At 45.2% G+C, this 25,378-nt stretch overlaps 1 protein-coding gene across 1 annotated transcript in view; it reads left to right on the plus strand.

The window, feature by feature from the left end:
- The window catches only part of nrxn3a (neurexin 3a), a gene marked incomplete at both ends in the record, with an annotated part of 122,481 nt that overhangs the window by 38,010 nt on the left and 59,093 nt on the right, over positions 1-25,378 (plus strand). Inside the window, one exon of the mRNA XM_079286182.1 lies at positions 21,278-21,579. Within this exon, the coding sequence (XP_079142308.1) occupies positions 21,278-21,579 (302 nt within the window). The remainder of the gene's footprint in view (positions 1-21,277; positions 21,580-25,378) is intronic.

The raw sequence follows: 25,378 nt of genomic DNA on the forward strand, positions 1-25,378 counted from the left end.
CCCCAGCCCTCTGTTCGATGAGTCAGTCTGCAGAGTAAAGGGCAAAGAGAAGTTAAGTGTAAGAAGGAGTGGTTCCCCACAGAGGGCATGTTTTACCTGCTCAAACTCCAACTGGCACTGCTCCGACCACTGGACCGGATCTGAGGCACCTTTCCGGGTCAGGTCGGTCAAGGGGCTGGTCAGATCTGCGAAGTTGGGGATGAACCGCCTGTAATAACCCGCCAGCCCCAAAAACCCCCTAACCTCTTTTTTAGTCTTGGGCAGCGGGCTGGTTGCGATAGCCGCAGTCTTGTCCACCTGAGGGCGCACCTGCCCGCCACCCAAGTGGTACCCCAGATACCATACCTCCCTCCGTCCAACCGCACACTTCCCCGGGTTGGTGGTGAGCCCCGCCTGCCTCAGGGACTCCAGCACCGCACCCACGCGCTGCACATGCTCCGCCCAGGTGGTGCTGTGGATGATCACATCATCCAAGTAGGCGGCAGCTTACGCAGCATGCGGACGCAGCACCCGGTCCATGAGGTGTTGAAAAGTGGCTGGGGCACCGAACAACCCAAAGGGAAGTGTGGTGAATTGGTAACCCAAACAGGGTGGAGAAGGCCGTTTTTTCCCTGGACTCTGGCGACAAAGGAATCTGCCAGTAGCCCATGGTTAAATCCAGTGTCGTAAAAACCCGTGCAGTGCCTAGTCGGTCCAGGAGGTCGTCGACCCGGGGCATTGGGTAAGCATCAAATCGTGACACATCATTCACCCTGCGATAGTCCACACAGAACCGTATAGACCCATCCTTCTTGACAACCAGAATAATGGGACTACACCAGGCACTGTTGGACTCTTCTATTACCCCCATCTCCAGCATAGCCGCTAATTCCCTCTGAACCACTATTCTTTTATGTTCAGGTAACCTGTAGGGTCGTAACCGCACCGTCACACCCGGAGGAGTCTCAATGTGGTGCATTATGAGGTTTGTGCGCCCTGGCAGGAGGGAGAACACATCTGCAAACTGTTCCTGAAACTGTGCAATGTCTGTTCTCTGGGTCCCGGAGAGGTGGGCTTCACAAAGGAGCGAGGTTGGATCGGAGGATTTTGGAACCTCCGGCCCCAGCTCCTCCCTCTCAGGAACCGTGGACACCAGAGACACAGACTCCGCCTCTCTCCATGCTTTTAGGAGGTTGAGGTGGTAGATCTGAGTAGCTGTCAGAACGCACCACCTCATAGTCGACATCCCCCACCCGCCGTGTGACCACAAAGGGTCCTTGCCACTTGGCGAGGAGTTTAGAGCTGGAAGAAGGAAGCAATACAAGTACCTTTTCCCCCGGTGCGAATTGTCTCAGCTTGGCCCCTCTGTTGTACAGCCGCTGTTGACGGTCCTGGGCCTGGACCAAATTATCACGTGACAGTCGACCCAGTGTGTGGTGTTTTGCTCGCAGGTCCAGGACGTATTGGATCTCACTTTTCCCGGTGCTCGGACCCTCCTCCCAGTTTTCTTTAATCAGGTCGAGCACCCCCCGTGGTGTCCTGCCAAACAGTAGTTCAAAGGGAGAAAATCCCGTGGAGGCCTGGGGAACCTCCCGCACTGCAAACAACAGAGGATCAAGCCATTTATCCCAATTACGGACATCGTCGTGAATAAATTTACGGATCATGGACTTTAAAGTCTTATTCAGACGCTCCACCAGACCGTCGGTCTGTGGGTGGTACACACTGGTCCGAATAGATTTAATGCCCAGTAATCCGTAAAGTTCTCTCAGTGTGCGTGACATGAACGAGGTGCCCTGGTCAGTCAGAATCTCTTTCGGGATTCCGACTCGGGAGATGACCTGAAACAGAGCCTGCACGACACTCTTTGCAGAAATGTTGCGCAACGGCACTGCCTCGGGAAAGCGTGTTGCGTAATCCACTAGGACTAACACAAAGCAATATCCGCGTGCACTCCGGTGAAATGGCCCGATGAGGTCCATGGCGATACGCTCAAATGGGACCTCCATTAACGGCAGAGGACGCAAAGGCGCCCTCGGAATGGCCGGCTGGTTTACCAACTGACACTCTGGGCAGGATGCACACCAACGGCGCACATCACCCCGAATGCCCGGCCAATAAAATTGGGCCATTATCCGGTCCAGTGTTTTCTCATATCCCATGTGGCCAGCCATCGGGTTATAGTGAGCCGCCTGGAAAATAATTTCCCGGCGGCTTCTCGGCACCAACAACTGGGTATTTTCCTGACCTGACTGAGTGTCACGACTCACTCTATACAGTCTGTCCCTAATCAATGAAAAGTGCGGGTATGACTGTGCTGCGTCAGGGCGCACCAACTGACCATCAATTCGTATCACTTGGTCAAAGGCTGAGCGTAGAGTATCATCCCGAGACTGCTCAAGTGGAAAATCTTCCATGGAGTGTAGTTCGGGACCCCCTCCCCATCTGCAGCGTCGGACAACCTCGCGTCACCGCTGAGCACAGCACACATACCGCATGACCCTGTCTGTCGTCAACGCACCCCCGCACCCCGCCCCATTAATTTCCCAAACCCTGGCCAATCTGTTCCCAAGATCAGGGGGTGCGTAAGGCGGGAGCTAACCGCAACCTTCAGACTATGTTTTCTCCCCATGTGTCTAATTTCTACTGGCACCACGGGATATTTGTGAATATCCCCATGCACACACTTAATTTTTACCCACAATGCCTCCACCAATGCCCCGGGCCGAACCAGGCTCTGGTGAATCATCGACTGCGTACAGCCAGTATCCACCATTGCCTGATGTATACCCCCCTGAATCCTTACCGGAATGCGGTACGTCGATCCTGGACCAGGGGAGGGCGTTGGAGGGCCGGCAACCCGAACCACCTGGCCCACCTCCATCAGTGGACATTCCCTCCGGAAGTGACCGGGCTGCCCGCACCTCCAACACTCCAGCCCTGGCGCTTGAGGGCCCCCATGTGGGTTGGGAAGAGTGCCGGCAGACGCGGAGGTCGGTGCCTCGGGAGAGGGGAGGAAGGGGGCCGCCCGCGGAGCCAGGGGGGGCCGCACCAGCAGTTGCGGAGGCAGCCGCCTCCGAGGTGCCGGCGTCGGCCGGGCCGGTGCCAGCGGGCGGCCACTGTCTCCCGGGCCGCTGGGATGAACTGCCAGGGTGATGGCGGTCCCCAGGGTCGGGGCCCGGTGATATCGGACCCAAGCTGACGTGCGAGCCGGCAGCGCCCCGACGAACTGCTCCAGGACCACCTTCTCCACTACTCCCTGCGCCCCCCCCGCTGCCCGGACCGCGAGCTGCTCCAGGGCGTGGGCCAGCCGCTCCGCCTGGGCCTGGAGCGCCCCCAGGAACTGCCGGTTCGCCTCAGCCTGGTCCCGCTGCATGGCCGCGATCCCTCCCAGCATCTGGCCCAGCATCATAATCGGCTGCGCCGGCGCCTCCGGTGCTGTTCCGTCCATGTCTCTGTGCTCGGCCCCACGTTGGGCTCCACTGTAGCAGGTTCTCTGCTACCCGGTGGGTCTGGGGAGCACAATGATGCCAGCACACGGTGGAATGACGGTTTCAATGGTTCTTTATTGTTTTAAACCCTAACGGGCCTGGCCGGGTGCTCTCCTGCCTCGCCTCCGAGCACACGCCGCAGGAGCTTGCCGTCCTGTCCGTTCCTCGCCTCAGTCTCTACTGTGGGATTAAATACAGCCGTGAGTGAGACAATCAGGATCCCTTCCAGCTGCGCCTAACTAAGTCCCTTACCGGCACCGTTCCCCGAACCACTCCCACACTCCGCCCCCTCCACAGCTGAGCCACCCACGCCCACCACCACATCGTACTATTCCTCAGTTTTGCACGTTTCAGTGACATTGAGTCAATATACACTCGTTACATGCATAGTGTCTTTTCAAAATAAACTTCCATTCTTCACAGGAAGTTTGGTTTAGGCAACAAAACCACTTACTTAGATTTAGGAAAAGAGCGTGGTTGACGTTAATGTGACTACAGCACTGGAGTAAAGCAACTAACGACACTAATGACTGATGTGACAAAGGTTAATATTTACTCTTGATTACGCACGAGAAAGGAAGAGCAACAAAACGATTTTGTGGGATGTCTACAAATTACGGCTCATTCTTTTTTGTTGGTTTAGCTATACACACTAATCGTAGTTGTCAGACGCAGAGGAGCGCTGACTAAGCTGCGTTATTTGACGCGTTGGTACTTGTTGGATATGGGATGGGTCACCCATGCTTTTTGGAGCATTTTCTTTAGACCTTGATAGTTGCTGCTTCAGGCTGTTTTCACACTGACGTGATGCAAAGTGAGGCTAGAGGTGAGACATAACCGCATGCAGTGCCCAGGGCAGAGCCAGCAACTGCACCATGTTCAAATTAACATTAGTCGGATTCTCTTTTTAAAAAATCACCTTGTTGACCCTCGCAGTTCAGAGGTAAACCAGCTTTATATTCCACAGCCTGGATTTTTACACTGACACTGGACCAGTTTGGAAGTAACTCATTACTCATGACGAATGCTCTGACACAGGTCATATTGTGTATGCACTAAACGTGCCCTCGGGCTAGGGCTGGGCGATATGGCCTAAAAAAAAAATCTCCGATTTTTTTACAAAAAATCCGATTCACGATTTAAATCGATTTTTTTCCCCCAAAATTTTTTGCAGATGACAGAAGCTGTTGAAAACAATTTTTTCTTTTATTTTGTGATGATTTTCCCAAGTAGGTTGATAAAAATAAAGTGCAAACAAAACCTGAACATTGTAGAAAGGTGCCTGTAGTATACAAAAAGTATTTGGTCACTCTTTTGTTTGCCTGAATCATTTAAATATAAAATTAAATTAAACATAACATTAAATGGCATTAAATAGTAGCCTTCCATTGTAAACAACTGTGCAAATGTAACTTTTTACAGTAAGCTTTTCTAACTGAATACACTGATACAAACACAGCATGAAATAAAATGTATATGACCCTTTAACATTCACATTTTCAAAAGTGCAACATCTGATCTAACATCAACATAACATATTTTGCACAGTAAATAAGTGCATGTAAACAAAATCAAGTGCATTCACAACATAACCAACAGTATTAAACAGTAGTGCATGTTTTTTCTAAATATTTTTTGCCAGGAAGACAAGCCTGTCTACTACCTCTGGCTTCAGGCATGCACGGTGGCATGTAACAATGCCCCCCCCACACACTGAAAAGCCTCTCAGAGGGGGCACTTGTAGCTGGCACAGAGAGGTATTTCTTTGCTAAAGTACTTAGCCTTGGAAAGTTAAGTTGGTGACGCTTCCACCAGTCAAGTGGATCGGTGTCTGGGTCAACCTGCTGGACCACAGGTCAGTTGTTGCGGAGTAGAATGACATCCCCTCCAGCTCCGCAGAGATCCTTTGGCGTGTACTATTGTACAGCCGAGGCAAGGCAACGTCAGAAAAATGTTTACGGCTTGGTAGCACGTACCTGGGGTCCAAAGCTTTGAGACGGTGAATAAACCCCGGCTTTTCCACGGTGTATATGGGCACCATATCTTTTGCGATATACATCGCGACTGCATCCGTGATGGCTTTCCACCGGGCACTCTTCTTCTCATGCGGAGTACAGTTGGTGAATGTCTCCAAAATGCTGGGTTGTTGTTGTGAGGTGGCGGCGGCGGCGGCCAGCAGTGAAGCTGCTGGCCGCCATTGTTTTAGTTTGTAAACAATGCGCGCGCACTCTACTACGGGAACCCAACGGGGGGGAGGGGTGGGGGCGATTTTCTCGATTTTCAATAAAACACATCGCCTTAAAGCACACATTCGAATTAATCGATTAAATCGATTTATCGCCCAGCCCTACCTCGGGCTGAATGTGTCGGTAAAGACTAGCCCACAACACGACACTTGGCTCATTCTTTGATTGTGGTGAAAAAAAAAACAGTTGAGTGTAGTAAAATCTGTCAGAGTGGTTTACCAATGAACAAAGATTAGTGTTCCCATGAATGGAGTATTACAATATTAAAGGGAAACAAAGACCCTATTTCCCATGTTTATGTCTTACTGACTGTAAGGGACAACCATTTCTGAAATGGATCCAGTATTGAGGGAGAACGCTGCAGCGGTGCGGGCTGTGATGTTATGGCTCTGGACATTCTGCCCAGTCAGTTACTCCTCCAAATTCCAATATTTGTAGTTTGTTTATTCTGGACTCACATTTTCCGTCGTATATGACAGACGAGCAGTGTCAGGTCGACTGGGAACTCTTTAGACTGTATCAGTGGCTTCATCTAGGGTCAAGGCAGCAGTCAGCGAGCAGTGGCCGGAGTCGACGCTGTGCAGACGTTATCTGCATGTCGTGATGCTGCAGGGCTGACTGTACTTTTTTTGGGGGAGATTTGGCTCATCTCATCATGTTTCCCAAAGATGTAACTTTGGCTGTATGTGAGTGGAGGTGGTAACATCTGTCTTTGTTCAAAGATGGTCTCTGGTGTCAGATGGGAATGTCCTCCTTGACCTGGTCTTCACAGACAGCTGATGTTGTCTGATTTAAAAGAAACTCCTAAAGAAGACTTTGAGATGCTGTTAAAAGCTCTGGAAACGCAGCAATAGCAGAGAATTTTTTTTCTTGTGCCTTGATTATTTATTCAAACCACTATTTCCAAGGTCAATAATGAACTCTGCCGACACTTTGTTAACATGTCATTTCCACTCTTTAAATCTAAAATATGTTGTGAACGAAGACACGTTTTTTTCCCACAAAAGATAAATACATTTATTGAAATACATCATCTAACTATAAAACCATGAATGTCTGTCTGCCGGCCTGTCTGTCTGGCCTTCGCATCTACTCTTACTCTTTGAAACAAGCAAGATGTGAAGATGGCAGCATGTCCTTCCCTGTTTGAGAAGTAATGGCCTGACATCACTATTCCCAGGCCCTGCTGTTGGGGTGGCAAAAGAGCACATCATCTTCTTTACCTGCATATGTGCATTCTTTGGTCTGTCAAATGCCTACGGGGATGAAACGGATCTACATCGTTCCCATGTAGCTCTGGAAAGGGCTTGATAAGAAGCAGCCATTATAATAAAGCAGTGTAGATCGCCTGTGGTCGCCTCATACTGCAAGTACCTGGACTGTGGCTCAAGGGGCAGAGTGGGATGTCCATTAATTGCAGAGCTCAGTGGTTTGTCCCCTGGTTCCTCCTGTCCACATGTCCTTGAGCAAGACCCTGCACCTTAAATGGCTCCCGATGGACGGGCCAGAGCCATCAGGATGAATTGAGATCTGTGAGACGCCAAATGTCCCCGTGAAGGTAGAGAAGTGCTCTGTAGGGGCAGCACATTTACCAGTTACCTGCACGAACTTCCATTCAAACATATATGCCGACACACACGGGTACTTTGTGGGATTTATGGTGGAGGTTTACTGAGCATACAGGTTTTGATGAGCACCTCGCCTGAGTAAATTTGATCATTGATAACGTGTGTTTTGGTGGATTTGAGTGTGTGTGTTTGTAGAGCAGATTATTGCGGTGGGCCCTGGCCCTATCTCTTTCGGCCAGTCGCTCTATGTGACACGCCTCTCACATGACAACTCGGCTGTTATCTCTCTCCCACCAGACTCTGCACCCTCACCCCCCTCACCCTCACCCCTCCTGCCCCGACACAGTATTTGCTTCTCTCTGTCTCCCCACCTCTTTCCCTTTTATCTTTATTGCAGGATTGCTTTACTATAAATCTGTAGGAGTCCGTATTTTATTCACAACAAATTTCAAGTAAATATAACCTTCTCCAGCTGGCTTTAACTTTAACTGCAATGATACATACTTTATTATGGAGATAGATGCAGACATATACATAGATATGTCTATCATCATCTGTCTTACATCTACAATTTAAATGTGTGTTTGACTCCTTTTTCAATGAAATTCTATTCAATTAATTTTTTGTATCCCAAAATCACAGATTAGCCTCAGAGTGCTTTACAATCTGTACACATACGACATCCTCTGTCCCAGGACCCTCACATCAGAACAGGAAAACAGAGGAGTGGAAATGAAAGCATTGTTTCAAGAGGAATAAAGAGAATTGTGGGAAAAATGATGCTGGCGGAGGGGTGGGGGTGAAAACCGAGCCAATCAAGGTTGGGCGTGTGTGCCGTTACACACCAATGACTCCCACTTCAATACCTCCCCCAACCTCAGCTGTTCAGTTGCCTGCCACACACACACACAGCATGCTTCATATATCAGCCAGAATACCATACTTCCATACTTTACTACCATACAGTGTGGGTATCACACCCTCACACTGTGAGTCTGTGGCGGCTACAGAACACTGTATTCTTCCTGCAGGCCGTCAGTCTGAAGAACACTAACATCAGTCAGAGACTGTCAATAACCCTTTAACACCTACATATCCACTGCTGCTGGTATATACGATCGTTTTACAGTTCATAATAAGTGAATATAATCTGTCACTGTCAATATAAATGCTAGAGGCTGCATATACTGTAGCCATCTGTTCGTAATCATTCAGACCCACGGCCTGTATAAAGACGTTATATTTTTTATTTTACCGTTGGTCATTGTTGCTTTTTAAATATAAGAATATGATATTTACATGACAGTCCTGTCTATTCTTTACCTTTATCTGTCCTGCTTTTTCCTAGGTCTTATTTCTATTTCTGTGTAAGTACATCAAGGGAGATGCAAAAGAGAGACAAAAACAGAACCAACTTCCTTTTATGATTTCACATACTTCTGGCAAATCAATCAGATTCTGATGGTTGGAGAAGAGGATGATCTGTGCACCCGCTATAGAGCCTCTCGCGTGCCTGCCTTTGGGTTTCACATGTGACTTTTAAATCCTAACAAACCAAAGACTTAAGTTTGAATCATTTGATCATACCTAACATAACAATAACTAACCATATTTAACCGCATTTGGTGGCGAAAAGCTGTTTTCATCAAATGTATTCCCCCAGTAACTCATTTTCAGATTTTTGCTTGCTTCACAAAAATGTATGGGCTAATATTTGGTTTTGCTGACATTTTGTGGGATGATGCTGTCTTTTAGAGCCCAGACATGAGGGCTGGGGCTGGTGTGCTGTGGGGGAGGGGCAGATAGAGAGGTGATTATTTGCACTCCTCTGGGGCTTTTGTCTGGGTCCCATGAGAGAAAGAGGTTAACGCCACTTAGCCTCAGGAAGGCCTGCAGAGGCCGTGTGTGTGTGTGTGTGTGTGTGTGTGTGTGTGTGTGTGTGTGTGTGTGTGTGTGTGTGTGTGTGTGTGTGTGTGTGTGTGTGTGTGTGTGTGTGTGTGTGTGTGTGTGTGTGTGTGTGTGTGTGTGTGTGTGTGTGTGTGTGTGTTAGGGATGGGCTTCCCCGCTGTGATCCAAAATCACTTACTATTTTCTTCAACCCGTCATACTCCCCTGTCTGTCAGCTTCATGCTGACGCAAAGGCTTACATGTGTGTGGATAAACAAGGTTGTAAGAAGGCAAGTGCTTGCAGTGGAATGAAATTTTGTTTTTGGCAACGGGTCATCGTTTGTGAAAAGTGTTTTGTCGAATGCTCCATTTCCACTGCATGGTTCGGCACAACTCACTGTTGGTACCAGACACATTTCTAGATTTCATTTTCCACTGCAGATCGTATATTAGCAAAGCGACTGCCATGTCACCACCTTCAATACGACAGAGCTCTCACTGAATCCGTTCATCGGCAGCCAAACACGGGAACGTCTGTTAAAATCTCGGTCAAGTAAAAATAAATAAATAAATCACGCTCCCTTTTGATGGTAGCTTGGTGATTTAAGAATGACGGGTTTGTGCAGGACACCTTAGTGCACAAGTGACGATTCTGGTGACAATCTGTGGTCTGCAGTGTTTTCATTTCACTGTAAACTTGCATTCTCTCTACTGACCAACAGGGGCTGCCGTGGCTCACTGGGTAGAGAGGGTCGTCCGGCAACCGCAAGGTCGGCGGTTCGATCCTTGGCTGCTACGTGTCCTTTGCCGAAGTGTCCCTGAGCAAGACACTGAACCCCTAACTGCTCCCCGGGCGCCTCTCAGCTGCCCACTGCTCCCAATAAGCTAGGGATGGGTTAAATGCAGAGGACAAATTTCGTATATGTGTAAATGTATGACAATAAACTTAAACTTAAACTCTGGTTGCAAAAAATTAGTCAAATTGTTTTGAAGTCTAAAGTAGAGTATGCTTTAGGGCGGGCTTACTGTGATTGACAGGTCGTTGCCGCTACCAGAGTCGTTTACGGCGTCTCTACGTCACTCTTCTGAATTTCAAATATGGTAACTTCCGTTCACCGTTTGTAAAAAGTCAAGTTGGCAATGGCCAAAATGCCGTACTCGAGGCTTCATAACGGCAGTCCACAAACCAATGGGTGACATCACGATGACTATGTCCACTTTCTTATGTCCAGTCTATGCTTGGAACCTGGATGGAGGCGGTAGAAAAAGTATCAAGGTACCATACACAACCTTTGCTAATGGAAAACCAAAAAAGAACAACTCGAGTCGAGACGAGCCGAGCCGGGCCGAACATGCAGTGGAAACAAACCTCCAAACTGCTCTGGCAAGAGTGTGTAGCTGAAGCATTGAGTTGTGTTTTTTTCCATTCAGTGGCTGGCTAGTTAATTAGCTAACGTTAGTTTGCTAATTCCAAAGGGTTTACATGACATTATACTGGTTACAGATCAGCGGATCAGCAAGCTGGGTACCTCAAAGGGTCCGCGGTTCGATCCCCGGCCACTAGATAGTGAAAGTCGTGATGTGCAGGTGGCACCTTGCATGGTAGCCCCTGCCATCAGTGTATGAATGAGTGTGAATGGGTGAATGATGACATGCAGTGTTAAAGCGCTTTGAGGGATCGGAAGACTAGAAAGCTACGCTACACAAGTCCATTTACCGAAAGTGCAGTCGTCTCCCAGCAGCAGGGGGTGAGGGTGTAATTCTTGTCTCATTTGTTGTCTGATAAACAGTAAGTCCATCAAAGTGGGGAAGTTGCACTGTAGAATGAATCAATAGGAAGTTAAAGATAAAGAACACATTGCTTTATTTGAAATCCTGCCACAATAATCAAGAACCCCAAAACCCAGACACACACACTCACACACACACTGTGAGCGTCTGCTGTTCAGAGGAGGCTACAGTTTTCTGTGGAGGCTGACAGGCGTTTCATCATACCGACCTGAGTGTCCTCTCATTAGGCCACAGTGTTCATGCAGTATTAGCCCTGCCACATCTCATTGTTGGAGATGTGCACTTCTGCTCGGAGACAGTGTGTGTGGAATCATTGCCCACCACCTTACAACTGTCCTTCAGAAATGAGTTTCGTGTTGGGATTAATCTGGCCCTTCGTGCCATCTGTCCCTCTGAAAACGCAATTATGTCTTTGAGTTAAAGGACAAACCGTTCATCAGACGAGGCCGATAACAAATGAACAATAAATAGTGACTGGCAATGGAAGAGGAGCTGGAGGGATCACAAGACAGGCGGAGGGGAATGTGGCAGGAAGAAAGACAAAGAAAAAATGGAACAGTGGAAGAGAGCAAAGGGAGAAAAAAGGAGAAGGAAACAATCTTCAGAGGCCAAATAGTGTTCAGGATTTTCAAAATAAAGCAAAGGCAAACTCTGTCTCTTAAATCCTTTATATTGAACATGTCCTCCAACCGTTTGTGGTTCTAAATCTCAACTGTTACCAGATACACATGATGGTCTAAACAATGAAAATAACCCCCATGTTGTATTCAGTCTGAACCATTCTTTGAAGCAAACACATGTTCTGGTTAAACTTTTCTTTTCTTCAAACACCGTGAATCTTTCCAGTCGTCCTCTTCTATCACGCTCGGTCTCTATTAACATGTTGCCATGTTATTTCTCTTCAGTTGGACAAGCACTTAAAACAAATACATCAAATCAGATTCAGCCCTCATCTCACACTCTCCCCATCACATTTGACTTTTCTCTCCTTTAAATACACTAATTCCCTCCTCCTCCTGTAACCATGGTGACCGTCAGCTGAGAAATGGCAACCGTGGCCCTTCATTAGGTATCAAAATAGGCTCCAACAGCCCGGATAATAGCCATAAGGAGTGTGTGTGTGCGTGTGTGTGTGTGTGTGTTTGGGATGGGGCTGGGGGGATGTGGCAGTAAATTAAAGCCCCCAGGGATGAAGCCAACCTTGCTGTCATGCCTCAGAGAGTCCTGTAAAAGTAGATGGGGTCATCCTTCACGTCTGCATATGTGGGAAGATGTGCACATGTGAACGGACACACACGCCTCATGTACGTATGCATGCATGCACGCACGCACGCACACACACACACACTGCCTGTGAGGAGGGATCGACTGAGGCCTATGTCGAGGTTTACACTCGACCGCACAACAGTAGAGTTAACACTGCAATGAGTAGTTCAAGTCTCCATAGACAGTGCCAGTGTAACAGAAAGGAAAAGCAAAAAGACATTTAAAGACACTTAAAATGAGGACAATGAGAAAAAGAGATGCTAGTGCTGGAAGAAAAATAATGTAAGTAAGAAGAAGTGAATATGAAATATGGAGCAGTATTTGACATGGGAATGCGGAACAGAATGTGAACATTGTCAAGTACAGACATGAACCACAACATGTTCTACTGTTTATATATATATATACTGTTAGATATAGTGTGCTGGAATGTTTAAACCGCTATTAATGACTATACATGTGCATATACAGATGGCTCCAAAATAAGCCATGAATACCTGAACAAACATCCCGGTACATACATACACACACACATACATACACACACACATACATACATACATACATACATACATACATACATACATACATACATACATACATACATGCGGTATGTACACAGATGTGCACTGCTCATGGCAATGATTCATTAATCATTAATGCAACAATGTTACTTATGAATCAATGCTGGGACTTTCTAATTGAGGCTGCTGGTTTAGAGTAATGAAAGCACTGAAGCAGCACTGGTCTTTTCTGTCACCATGTGGTTTTGATGACACTATTTCTCACGAACCTGACTTTAGTAGGAAGAAGGGACGTTTATTTGAGAACATTACGTTGTAGTGCTTGTTCATTGAGCTGTATGAAGGGTCCATGTTCTATTCTACTGTACAGATCATTCCAGCAGTGTGTTAATCCATGTTTGTCTTTAGTGGTCATTTTATACATGTTCCATGTGGGATTATCCCGACTCAATGAAACGCTGGTGTCAGTATTGGTCATTTTGCTGAAGAGACCGTGGAGCAGGACGGGGCCCCTCTCACTGCTGACATCCAATATCAATGGACACTAATAACTGACTCAGTTTATCGATCTTTATCCCTGAATGTGTGTGTGTGTGTGTGTGTGTCAGCCTCCACTCTCTTGAAACCATCAAAATGGCAGCAAGTCTTCCCTTTCTTCCTCAGAGCTAATGCCTCAGTGGCTCCATCCCCCTCCCGCCTTTCTGTTTCAGCTACACACCGCCGTTAGGTGCAGACATCTCAACGCATCATTGGTCAAGCCACCAAACAAATGGAAATCCGCCAGCATGCTGAAATTACTGATGGTTATCTCCTGTACACCCCCCCTCCTCCTCCCAACACCACCACCATTTTCACTGACTCCCTATCTTCAGCCCCTTCCCTTGTGCCTCTGTCTCCTTCAGCCATCCTCCATCACCCAGCCTCCACTCAGATTACTGTCCCTCTCTCCATTTATCTTCCATCCAAAGGCTGTGCATTCACAGCTTCTCACAAGAGAGATGCACAGAGGATCAAACCGTTATTAAAAGGAATGGGTGCAACCTGCCTTATTAGCCGAAATGTAACAAAATATGCATTACGGTTTTCCTGTAGCAGTCCCTGTTATCTTCATCGATGTTGACAAATTATATTCACATGACTGTGCTATAGTGAAGTTATTGCATGACTTATTATTTAAATTATTTCTTTAATAATATAATATTTGAAAAACAACAACCATATATTAAAGAGGGTACCGTAGTTGGTTTATTTGTTTCCATATGGCAACAAAGCGCAACAATGAAAACTACCATAAAATCTTAAAATTGTTCTTAAGTTAAATAAAATAATTTTCATTAACATAGTTCATTTCATTTAGTCCACATATTCTCAACCACTGGGCCAGTGCCCACTGGTGGGTCTCAGAAGTACAGTGGCTGTATTCTATTAATTCTATATATTCTACTAAAATTAGAAATGTGGGGGAAAGCAGGTGTCATTAGCAAATATTAAATATATTTATTAACATGAATAAAATGACAATACATATCGATAAAAACAGGGTACAACAATTATGAAGGTGCAGTTTCTCAAAAAGGCATTAAAAAAAGTATATTTCCAAAAAGAATGAATAATTACATTGCACATGATTTAATTTGCATTAAATCACCTTGGTTCACCACTTTTCTTAACAAAAGGGAAAATAATAATGTAGTCTCATAAATTATAATGAACTATCAATTTGGAACACGTTTACAAATTTCACTTCATATTCTCCCATTCATGTTATAATCTGTGTGTGTGTGTGTGTGTTTGTGAGTGCATGGACGTGAGGAAGCAGTGTGTACGTGGATGTTGCTTGCTTCACAGCATCTTTTCTTTCTTTTTTTTGCCATCTGAGCCCCAGCGGCCATTATGCAGTCGGTGTGAGATCATAATGCACTCACTGGGGCGCGTAATAACTTATTTGGTGTGTGTCCACGACTAGTGTGTGTGTGTGTGTGTGTGTGTATACAATACAGAAAGCTGGCTACATGACTGTATTGATCTACATCAACATCATCCAAATGCAAAGCTGCTGAATGTGGCTTGTGATCCAGCTCTGCTCTCTGTTTCACATGGATTTCTCTCCATATTGTCAGCTGGTTCCAGTTTTTTGTTTTCTCAAAGGCTGGATTTGGCTTCATGCAAGTTTATTTTCACGACTGCAACATTTTACGGAGTAATGTCTACCTGAGCAGAGAACGAAGTCTCCCTCCCTCTGTGTGTGTGTTATCAGAGCTTCTTGCGTGCACGTGAGCTTCTTGCGTGCACGTGAGCGTGCCCCCCTCGCTCGCTCACGGCCGCCGCCCTGCACTGCTCTCAGTCACAGCTGATAACACCGTTCTGACCGACAGCGTCCTCGTGGAAGCGTGTTGCCCACCCTCTGGTTCCCACTCAGGTCAACACTGTGAGCCCCGCCAGCATGTTTGCCGTAGTTTGTACTGTTAGCGCCGTTAGCTACGAGCCGCCAACTCAGGCGTCGCCATGTTGAGAGCCGTTGAGAGGCAAAGTGCTCCCAATCTCTTGTTATGCACTTTTAAAAACGACACGCAGCAACTGTTTTGGGAAATTATTGAACCTAGATATTTGTGAACTATTTTAAAATATTGAATTCTTCAGTAGGAACCAACAGGCTGGCAGAGTAGGAAGACCGACACATTGTTGGTTTTTGTCTTTTCATCTTGACAATAAGAAAAACAAAACACAAAAAAGCATCAAGATGTATGCTGTCATGCCACGCGCTATTCTATCACTTCTATCGATCTATACTGCTCTGACAGTGTAGTTTCTTTCTCTTTTCCTGAAGCAACTAGATCTGTATCGTACAAATGCATCTGCAGGAATACAGCTTCATGTGGACCCTCTGAGTGGCTTTTTGGTCACTTTGAGTAGATTTGGGCAATGGCAACTGGACAAGGGTGCAAGTATATACTCTTCAATGATTACAGGAGAGATGTAGATGAAGTATTGGTACAGAGACAATTAACTGTAATTTCACTTTAACAGGGTATTCCATTGATGTAGCATTGAACTGATAAAGTTTGGAGACTTCTCAACTTTCTAGTCTGGCTTTGTTTGCAATTTTAAAACATCTTTATTTGCTCAAAATAAATTACTAAAAACAAAGATGATGTATTTTAAAAAAGTCATACAAAGAAAATGAATTCCTTCACATTTCTGGCTGTTGTAGAAACAGTTGTCGGTTGTTTTAACAGCAAAAAAACTTTACTTACTTTAACTAACAGTTTACACATTGCTTTGCTATTTATGATGTTCAGCCTGAAAAAAAGCAGGAACCATTCACGACTGGCTCCTTCAGCCTCCGCCTGCAGCTTCACAGCAGAGATGGTCCTCCAGCTTTGCACTGGCCTCCACTGTGACCCCGAGCAGGCCCTTGTAGAACGACGACTCCATCTCTGGTTTCTCCTTTTTGAAAAGCTTCTCATAAAAATGCAACTGCACGAGTAGGGATGCATGAGTCTTCGCTGTCCATTCTTACTTTCAGGGCCAAAGACAGAATGAGACGGAGCATCAATTTTGGCAACATTCTGAAACCAAGAGCAAACCAGAGCACCAAGCAGGTCGGACAGAGAGGACTTTTTTCTTTTGGGAACCTTAAATATGTTCCCTTCTCCTGTGGAGGCTGAAGCAGTTGACCAGCTCTCACCTGCTCTTTCATTTCATTTCATTTTTAGGTTACATGCACAGTATAAACAAAGTCAACATTAACCCTGAACACTGATACTCTGCACTGTTTTTAAGATCAATGAAAGCTTGACTTGCTTGTGATTCGGAGAGTTACAGCTGATGGGGATCATGTTCATCAGAGAGACTAACTGTGTAACTGTGTCGAGCCAGCTCCTTCTCCTACAGCGCATTTCTTAGGAACAGGGACACGTTAGGAGTAATCGCCTGTTAAGCAGGGTTTACAAGTGACAGCGTAGACGTGAAAGGGCCTTGAATCACTACTTCGCTCTCAAGCAGCTGATTCACTTTCTCTGTTCTGTCTACAAAGATCACAACACCACTGTACATCCGGGACACCGAATTTACAGTCACAGCCAACAACATCCGCTACATTTAGACTACGTTCTGCCACTGAACAGCCAACATCTGAAGAAGGTTTGATGGCGTGTCAGATTGCCTAAACCAGGGCCTCCACCTTTGCAGTAGATGTGTTTAAGACTCGGCATAGATCCCTTCTGTCACGTCGCCTGGCCAGCGGAGGGCGACTAACCCCTAATTGTTAGCTGTAGGAGAACAATTATATTAAACAAAAACAAGCCAGTTAATGAACTCAATTCTTTTCACAAGTAGGTGTTCTGATGTTCTTTGAGGTGACCTTACCTCACATTGAGACATGGTTTATCCATTGGTCTCTCCAAAGTTCTTCTTTTAGTCTTGACCAACATCTTTTGACCCAGAAAAGGTTTAAACAACTGGCCCAAGTAGTCGGGAGTTTCTAGGGGCAAGTCCTGTCACATTTGGTGAGGTTACCTTTGGGATCAGCGTAATACTTCTCTCTGGCATAAGCAAAAGATACTCACTCACATCTCTTCCAAAACAGGTCTGTAATACAATGCACTTGTCTCCAGCATCAGCAGGAGCACTGGTGGCATGACTGTTGTTAAGAGGAGTAAGTCAGGAGTAGGAGGAGTCAGTGTGTAGATAGCTTATCACTTGCAAGTGGACTGCACGAATCACTAGGCAAGTGAAAAATCACTCGGTAGTGTTTTACCGCAGAGGCCCTGCTTTCCTTCCAGCCTTTAACCCTCATCCTGCCAACATATTAACATATCAGGATTTCCTACTGTATAAACAGATTCAATAACTTTAAGTGTGCAATCAACACATGTCATATGAAGAAAAAAAACTCAATTCATTTATTGTGTGAAATGAAAACCGAGCACATGAGGAAATCAGTGTCAGTTGTGTCTGTCTCCTTCAGAATTAAATGACAGACTCCCCCCGATAGTGTGTCATAATGTAATTATGTATCTATTAAAACTCAAAGGCTGCAGCTGGGTGAGTGAGTTGATGGAGCAGGTACAATATTAGCGAAGCCTAGCACGAATCGATCCAAATTAAGACATTTTATTTCAGCATCCTTTTCATCCTGTTGTTGCTTTTAAATTACAAAAACAATCTGTTTATTTTGGGTTCATACAGCTGACACGTGGTTTGCTAGATACCGTGAATAAGGCGTTCGGTTACCAAGGTTCAAAGCAGCAACAGGGGCATGTTTGCTCATTTTCAATGTCAGTAATAACTAGAAAAGGCAGGGCAGGTAAGACTGTGAGGTCACCTCTCAGCAGGTCTTGCAGAGATAATCATCAATGCATGTTCATAACTCAATTTGAAATTCTCCAGAACAACACACTGTAGCATATACTCTACTCCCTCGTCATCATTATCATCATCATCAGTGATCTATGTGTTGGATGACTCTACTTTGAGGAAACGATGCCTGAGGTGTCTGTGTGAAAGAGATGAAAGCAGTGGCCATTTTGTTTCATTTCCCCACCCCACCCTTTTCAGTGTTAGTGTGTGTGTGTTGGGGGGGGGGGGGGGTGAAGCTGCACTCATGCAGATCCTCGTAGTGGCTGATGGATTGTGTTGTGACTGAGCCCACAGTCTTAAACAACAGTGAGTTCATTGAAGATGACCTCACAGATAACGAGTCCTGACTGGACCATTTCTCTGTGTTATCCCTCAGCTCTGCTGGGCCCGTTTCTCTCGTTCTTTCTCCACTTCCCTGAAAATACGCCATTTGGTTTCCCAGGTGCAAAGCAGCAACAGTGGTTATTTAGGCCATGATTGATGAAAGATTGTCTACGTGGAGGTAAGGCCCTCCTCCTCTTCGGTGTGTCAAGCACGAGTGAACAAATGATCCCACGGTCAAACTTGCGTTGCTGTTGGTGTGAATATAGTGTAAGCGACTCACTAGGCTTGCCAACTACCGGCAATATAAACCCACCCGTGTCATTATTACACACACAGTCACTGAGCATAAGTGGGAGATGGTCCACACAGGGCCGGTGGGAGGGGAGATGGATGGGTCAAACAAACAGGAGACCGCTGTTCTTGTCCCATGTGAAACTGATTTGTTGCGTCAGTCGTTCGGTCTGTGAGTCGTTAGTGTCGTTAGGCACGCGACTCACATGAGTCGCGAATCGTGTGAGTCGTTAATCAGTCAAGTTAAAGTCGACCACGCTTTTTTCCTAAGACTTACTAACTGGTTTTGTTGTCCTAACCTAACTTCCTGTGAAGACAGAAGTTTATTTCTGAAAAGTCACTTTGCATGTTATGAGTGTATGTTGACACGCCATCTCTGACACGTCTAAAACTGACATTGGAGGGGAACTTAGAGCATCGTAGTCTGAAGCTTACTCACTAAGTGTATCCTCCAGTTGATCATGCATTAAAAAAGCTGGTGGGCAAATGTCTGGAAGAGCGCTTTGTTAGACGGCATGCAGCCCTGTTATTTAATACTTGATTGTTGTCCTATCATTGAAGGTGTTTCGGGAGTAAGACCAACTGCAATGTAAGATTGTCGTACTAGCAGTGAGATACGATATCAGATGTGCGGTTAGAGGGAATGTGGATGCGCTCCCACGGGAATTTGGGTGAGCTGTGCTTTCTGAGATACGTGGCTTATGATTGGAATCTACATTTCTATGCTGCTCATTAACCAAGGGCAGAGAAGCTCAGTGTTACATTTAGACCTCGGCCAGATAGTCTCTCTTACGTCATACTTTTAAAGAGGTATGTTTGCTCATTTTCAATGTCAGCAATAACTAGAAAAGGCAGGGCAGGTAAGACTGTGAGGTCGACTCTCATCACTATCATCATCATCGGTGATCTATGTGTTGGATGACTCTACTTTGAGGAAACGATGCCTGAGGTGTCTGTGTGAAAGAGATGAAAGCAGTGGCCATTTTGTTTCATTTCCCCACCCCACCCTTTTCAGTGTTAGTGTGTGTGTGTGTTGGGGGGGGTGAAGCTGCACTCATGCAGATCCTTGTAGTGGCTGATGGATTGTGTTGTGACTGAGCCCACAGTCTTAAACAACAGTGAGTTAATTGAAGATGATCTCACAGATAACGAGTCCTGACTGGACCATTTCTCTGTGTTATCCCTCAGCTCTGCTGGGCCCGTTTCTCTCGTTCTTTCTCCACTTCCCTGCTTCTCTTCTGCATTTCACTTTGATCAAGATTACAATCATTTCTTCCGTCTTCGCTTCTCTCTGTCTCATCACAAGCATAACTAACCACTGTGTCCCGAGCAAGCTATTTGACAGGAAATGGCAATTTTACTGGGAGGATTAGGCCTTTGCTGTTGTTAGATGATAGCTATCTGCGAGCTCCCTTTACTTCTCCCATTGCCTGCATTCCTCTTCGGCCAGGGTGGCTCTGTGTATTCGTCATTTAGAACGGCCCTCAATCATACGTGATATGATTCATAGTTATTTTAAATTGAATTTAAATGATATTGTGGCAAATCATGACAAAAGGCACTTTTCAACATATTCACTCCATCTCTTAATAGTTCAGCCTTCTGCTTGAGTTCACCGCTTAACCTTCTACTTACTAATAATACTACTAATATTAACAGTTTTCGAGGTATGTGGTTTGAATCAAAGCATACACAGACATGAAATTTGACTTCACAATGACTGGCAATTGTCTTATAAAGACTTGTGACTTGACTTGGACTTGCCCTCAAGAACTACTTGCCTGGACAGGATTTGAGTCTTGACCTGAGGCCTGTACTACGAAGCAGGATTTGGGGTTAGTGACATAACTTCAGTGTTTAGTCCTGCGACGCTGGTTCACTTCTTACCAAGGTAGATTGCTGTGGTAACTTATGCTGAACACTTAAAACCTGCTGTTATGGTTGTGTTGGAGACACAGATCAAGTCATATAAAAGCAACGCCTACTGATCAGTTCTCGGTTCATGGATCATAAGATAATATTACACAAATATGAAAAAGGGAAAGTCATAATTCAGACTGAAAGTAACACAGTTTAAACTAATACATTTAAAAATACTTGTACTCAACACATTAACCTAACTGAATACACAGATGTAATTATAGTCAGAGCTATCGTGCATTCTGAATAATGTGTTTAACTTCTTTGTACTTGTCCATGTTTGTGATTGGTCAGATACGGCTAACTTTATGTGAACCTCAGAGGCAGTTTGAGAAACCCTGGGTTGATTTACTGAGTAAATATCCAGGTTTGAATGACTGCCTAGTGGAATCGTGGTTGTTAGGGTTAGTGAAGCCAGATAAGCAGAAGATACCCTCGGTATGAATAACTCACCTTCTAGTACGGGGCACTGGACTTTCATCAGTCTGATTTAAGAAGAGCTCTGGTTCCTGCATCTAATGTAAGATATGATCCTGAGGAAAGTATTCAAATCTAAACTGCTTTGTTTTTACTGCTAAATATGGGCTTCATTTGAATCTGTCCTTTCCTCTTTTTTCTTCTCACCACAGCCAGGGAAGAGAATGTAGCCACTTTCCGTGGCTCAGAGTACTTCTGCTACGATCTCTCCCAGAACCCCATCCAGAGCAGCAGCGATGAGATTACGCTCTCCTTTAAGACGTGGCAGCGCAACGGCCTTATCCTCCACACCGGCAAGTCAGCTGATTACGTCAACCTGGCACTGAAGGACGGCGCCGTCTCCCTCGTTATCAATCTGGGCTCCGGAGCCTTTGAGGCCATCGTGGAGCCAGTCAACGGGAAGTTCAACGACAACTCGTGGCATGATGTGAAAGTGACCCGCAACCTCCGGCAGGTAAGGCATAGGGATGGTTAGCCAAAGCTTTCTTACATCTCATCTTATTAAGATTTGGTCGGTTGGTAAGTAGGTTCACAGGTAGATGGTTAGACAGGTAAGTAGGTAGACAGGTAGGTAGGTAGACAGGTAGGTAGGTAGGTAGGTAGACAGGTAGACAGGTAGGTAGGCAACTAGACAGGTAGGCAACTAGACAGGTAGGCAGGTAGACAGGTAGGTAGGTAGACAGGTAGGTAGGTAGACAGGTAGGTAGGTAGACAGGTAGGTAGGTAGACAGGTAGGTAGGTAGGTAGACAGGTAGGTAGGTAGGCAGACAGGTAGGTAGGTAGACAGGTAGGTAGGCAACTAGACAGGTAGGTAGGTAGGTAGGTAAGAACACAGGTGGATAGGTAGTTAGGAAGGTACGTAAATAGACAGGTGGGTAGGTAGGTAAGAAGACAAGTGAGTAGGTAGACAGGTAGGTAGGTAGGTAAGAACACAGGTAGGTAGGTAGGTACGTAGGTAAGAACGCAGGTAGGTAGGTAGGTAAGTAGACATGTAGGTAAGTAAACAGGTCGGTAGGTAGGTAAGAACACAGGTGGACAGGTAGTTAGGAAGGTACGTAAATAGACAGGTAGGTAGGTGGGTAGGTAGGTAAGAAGATAAGTGAGTAGGTAGGTAGGTACGTAGGTAAGAACACAGGTAGGTAGGTAGGTACGTAGGTAAGAACGCAGGTAGGTAGGTAGGTACGTAGGTAAGAACACAGGTAGGTATGTAGGTACGTAGGTAAGAACACAGGTAGGTAGGTAGGTACGTAGGTAAGAACACAGGTAGGTATGTAGGTACGTAGGTAAGAACACAGGTAGGTAGGTAGGTAAGTAGACATGTAGGTAAGTAAACAGGTCGGTAGGTAGGTAAGAACACAGGTGGACAGGTAGTTAGGAAGGTACGTAAATAGACAGGTAGGTAGGTGGGTAGGTAGGTAAGAAGATAAGTGAGTAGGTAGGTAGGTACGTAGGTAAGAACACAGGTAGGTAGGTAGGTACGTAGGTAAGAACGCAGGTAGGTAGGTAGGTACGTAGGTAAGAACACAGGTAGGTATGTAGGTACGTAGGTAAGAACACAGGTAGGTAGGTAGGTACATAGGTAAGAACACAGGTAGGTAGGTAGGTACATAGGTAAGAACACAGGTAGGTAGGTAGGTACATAGGTAAGAACACAGGTAGGTAGGTTGGTAAGTAGACATGTAGGTAAGTAAACAGGTCGGTAGGTAGGTAAGAACACAGGTGGACAGGTAGTTAGGAAGGTACGTAAATAGACAGGTAGGTAGGTGGGTAGGTAGGTAAGAAGACAAGTGAGTAGGTAGGTAGGTACGTAGGTAAGAACACAGGTAGGTAGGTAGGTAGGTACGTAGGTAAGAACACAGGTAGGTAGGTAGGAAGTAAGAAGACAGATGGGTAGGTCGGTACAAATTTCATGGAACATGCCTTGATAAGTCTAGACTTTTCTACAACACATATCCTTTAAAATACTTTTGAGAAAGACAGCACACATGGTAGAACCTTGGTAAGGAGACAGACCACAAACATCTTTACCTCTGGATGCTTTTCAAATCCTTTTAACGTTGCCTCGGTTTCCACCTGTTAACCTCAACCCTTGTCTGTAAGTAAGAAGTGACTTACAGAATGCAATGAACCATTGTTTTTACTAACGTGTGTACTAACTCATTCACTTTTCATCATTTGGTTTTCATTTGTTTTAATGTATTAACAAACATTCTGGTCAACTCTGTAAATTCGTTTCTTACCCACCCCACCTTTTTGAAAAGCACAAAGGGCAAACAGGCAATGGACGCGCTATGGTAAACACACTCCATTGTATGGTAGATATCATCATTATTATCCTTTTTTTTGTTTGCTGTGTACTTTTCCTCTTCATCTTCTTGGACTTTAGTACATAGAGATTCCATTCCCCCACGAAAAAGCAATGGTATTTCCCAGCTTTCATGTTTGTTTTACTTGTCATTCTCCTGGTTGCTTTTCTGCTTTCCTTTTTATCATCATCCTCTTCTTTTGTCGCACATAACATTTGCTCCTCGAGGGTTTTACTAAAACTCTTTCATTGCAGATTTTTCTGTTAGGGTGTTTAGATAACTGTTAAGAAGCATATTACAACCACAATTAGAGAGAGACAAAATCCACACTGAAAGTCTGAAAATAGTTTCCTGTGCACTACAGCATATGTGCATGACCTGACATGGACTAAATCCACCTTGCACCAGACTCAAATTTTCAATCACACTCCTGAACCAGTGAAAACTAGAGATAACTAACATTGCATTGGAAAACTTGGTAGCCACCAAATCCACCTGGGCTCGAAATACAAGTTGTCTGTGTACTGGTGTGTGAAACTTTTAAAATTACTGAAATCAAAATCTTTGTTTAGTGTACTTGTCCTTATTTCTCGACACTATCACTGTGGCCGGATTCAAAAGAACTCCCAAATCGACCGCTGTGCAGCCAGGTAAAAATGTTGACATTGTATGTTTCTGTTAATGACGGATACGTTAAATGTTTTTTGTTTGTTTTTTGCATTTGGTCGGAGCAGTGTTTTAGTACTCGTTATTGAAAGTTACGTGGTATAATAATGAGTATAACAGGTCAGAAAGTCGAGTGAGGGGTTGGAGGGAGGCGGAGATTGTAGGGATGGTTGGGTCAAAAGAACACGAGGTCTGTTCATGTCCCGTGTGAAACCAAAAACAAGAATGGGTACCATAAAACACAAATAAGATACTCATCAAAATCCAAGCGGTGGCTGACTTGACCAATGTTTTGGGGGCTTTTTGCCTTTATTGGATAGTGATAGTCAGGAAAGAGACAGGGGGGGGGGGGGAGTCAGTGTGTGACAGTTGGCAGCCCTGAGTTCCATCCACTGGTGCATGTAGAGCAGAGAAATACTGTATGTGCACAGCTAAAATGTATCGTGCACTACTGTGGATTACTACGTGGTATTTGGAGCCCTATCCACGAACACCACAAGCATTTTGACTGAACAATAATCATACACAGATTTGACACACTTGGGAAGTCCACAAAGCACGAGGAGAGGACGTTTACTGTTGGCAATAGATGTTTAGATGGTAGGTAATTACAATATAAACTTACAACAGTGGATGACTATGAAGATTGAAAGAGTAGATGTGGTTTCAGTACAGCACTTTGATAATATAATGAATCATTACATACAAATAATTCAGTGTTTGCACCCATTGGCGGTTTACTCAGGTTCAATTGTGGTAAAGTGGGAGAAATATGACTTTATAACAGTTATATATATTATGTTCTTTATTTAGAATATTTGTTTATTTATTTAATTTAGTTCTCCTTAAATTGATCACTGGAGCAAACACGTTTTGAAAATGCGCAACTTTTACTTTGAAGGCGAGCTGTCTCTGTTTACAGCCCTCGACTTCCTTTACTCAATAATCATGATTAAAGGTGGATAGTGGAACAAGCGGGTGTTTTGGTGCACGTGTTCATTCAATGCGACAATAACACAGACAAAGCTTTAACCGCGTTTAGGCAGCATCGGCTATCGAACAACGAACTCACACGTAGCAGAATACATTTACATGAACACAGGTAGAGCAATGCCATTAGGTAATACTCCTAAACTGACATTGTTCATTATACAACGTGAACAATGGCAAATTAATTGTACTTTGTGCTCGGACCGTCAGAGCTTGGAGTTTTTTCCACATGACTGATGTCCTGCAGTGTTGGTGTGTCCTCTGCCATTCGGTGTGTCCTGTCTGCATGTT

Source organism: Melanostigma gelatinosum (assembly GCF_949748355.1).
Source record: "Melanostigma gelatinosum genome assembly, chromosome: 16".
NCBI lineage: Eukaryota > Metazoa > Chordata > Actinopteri > Perciformes > Zoarcidae > Melanostigma > Melanostigma gelatinosum.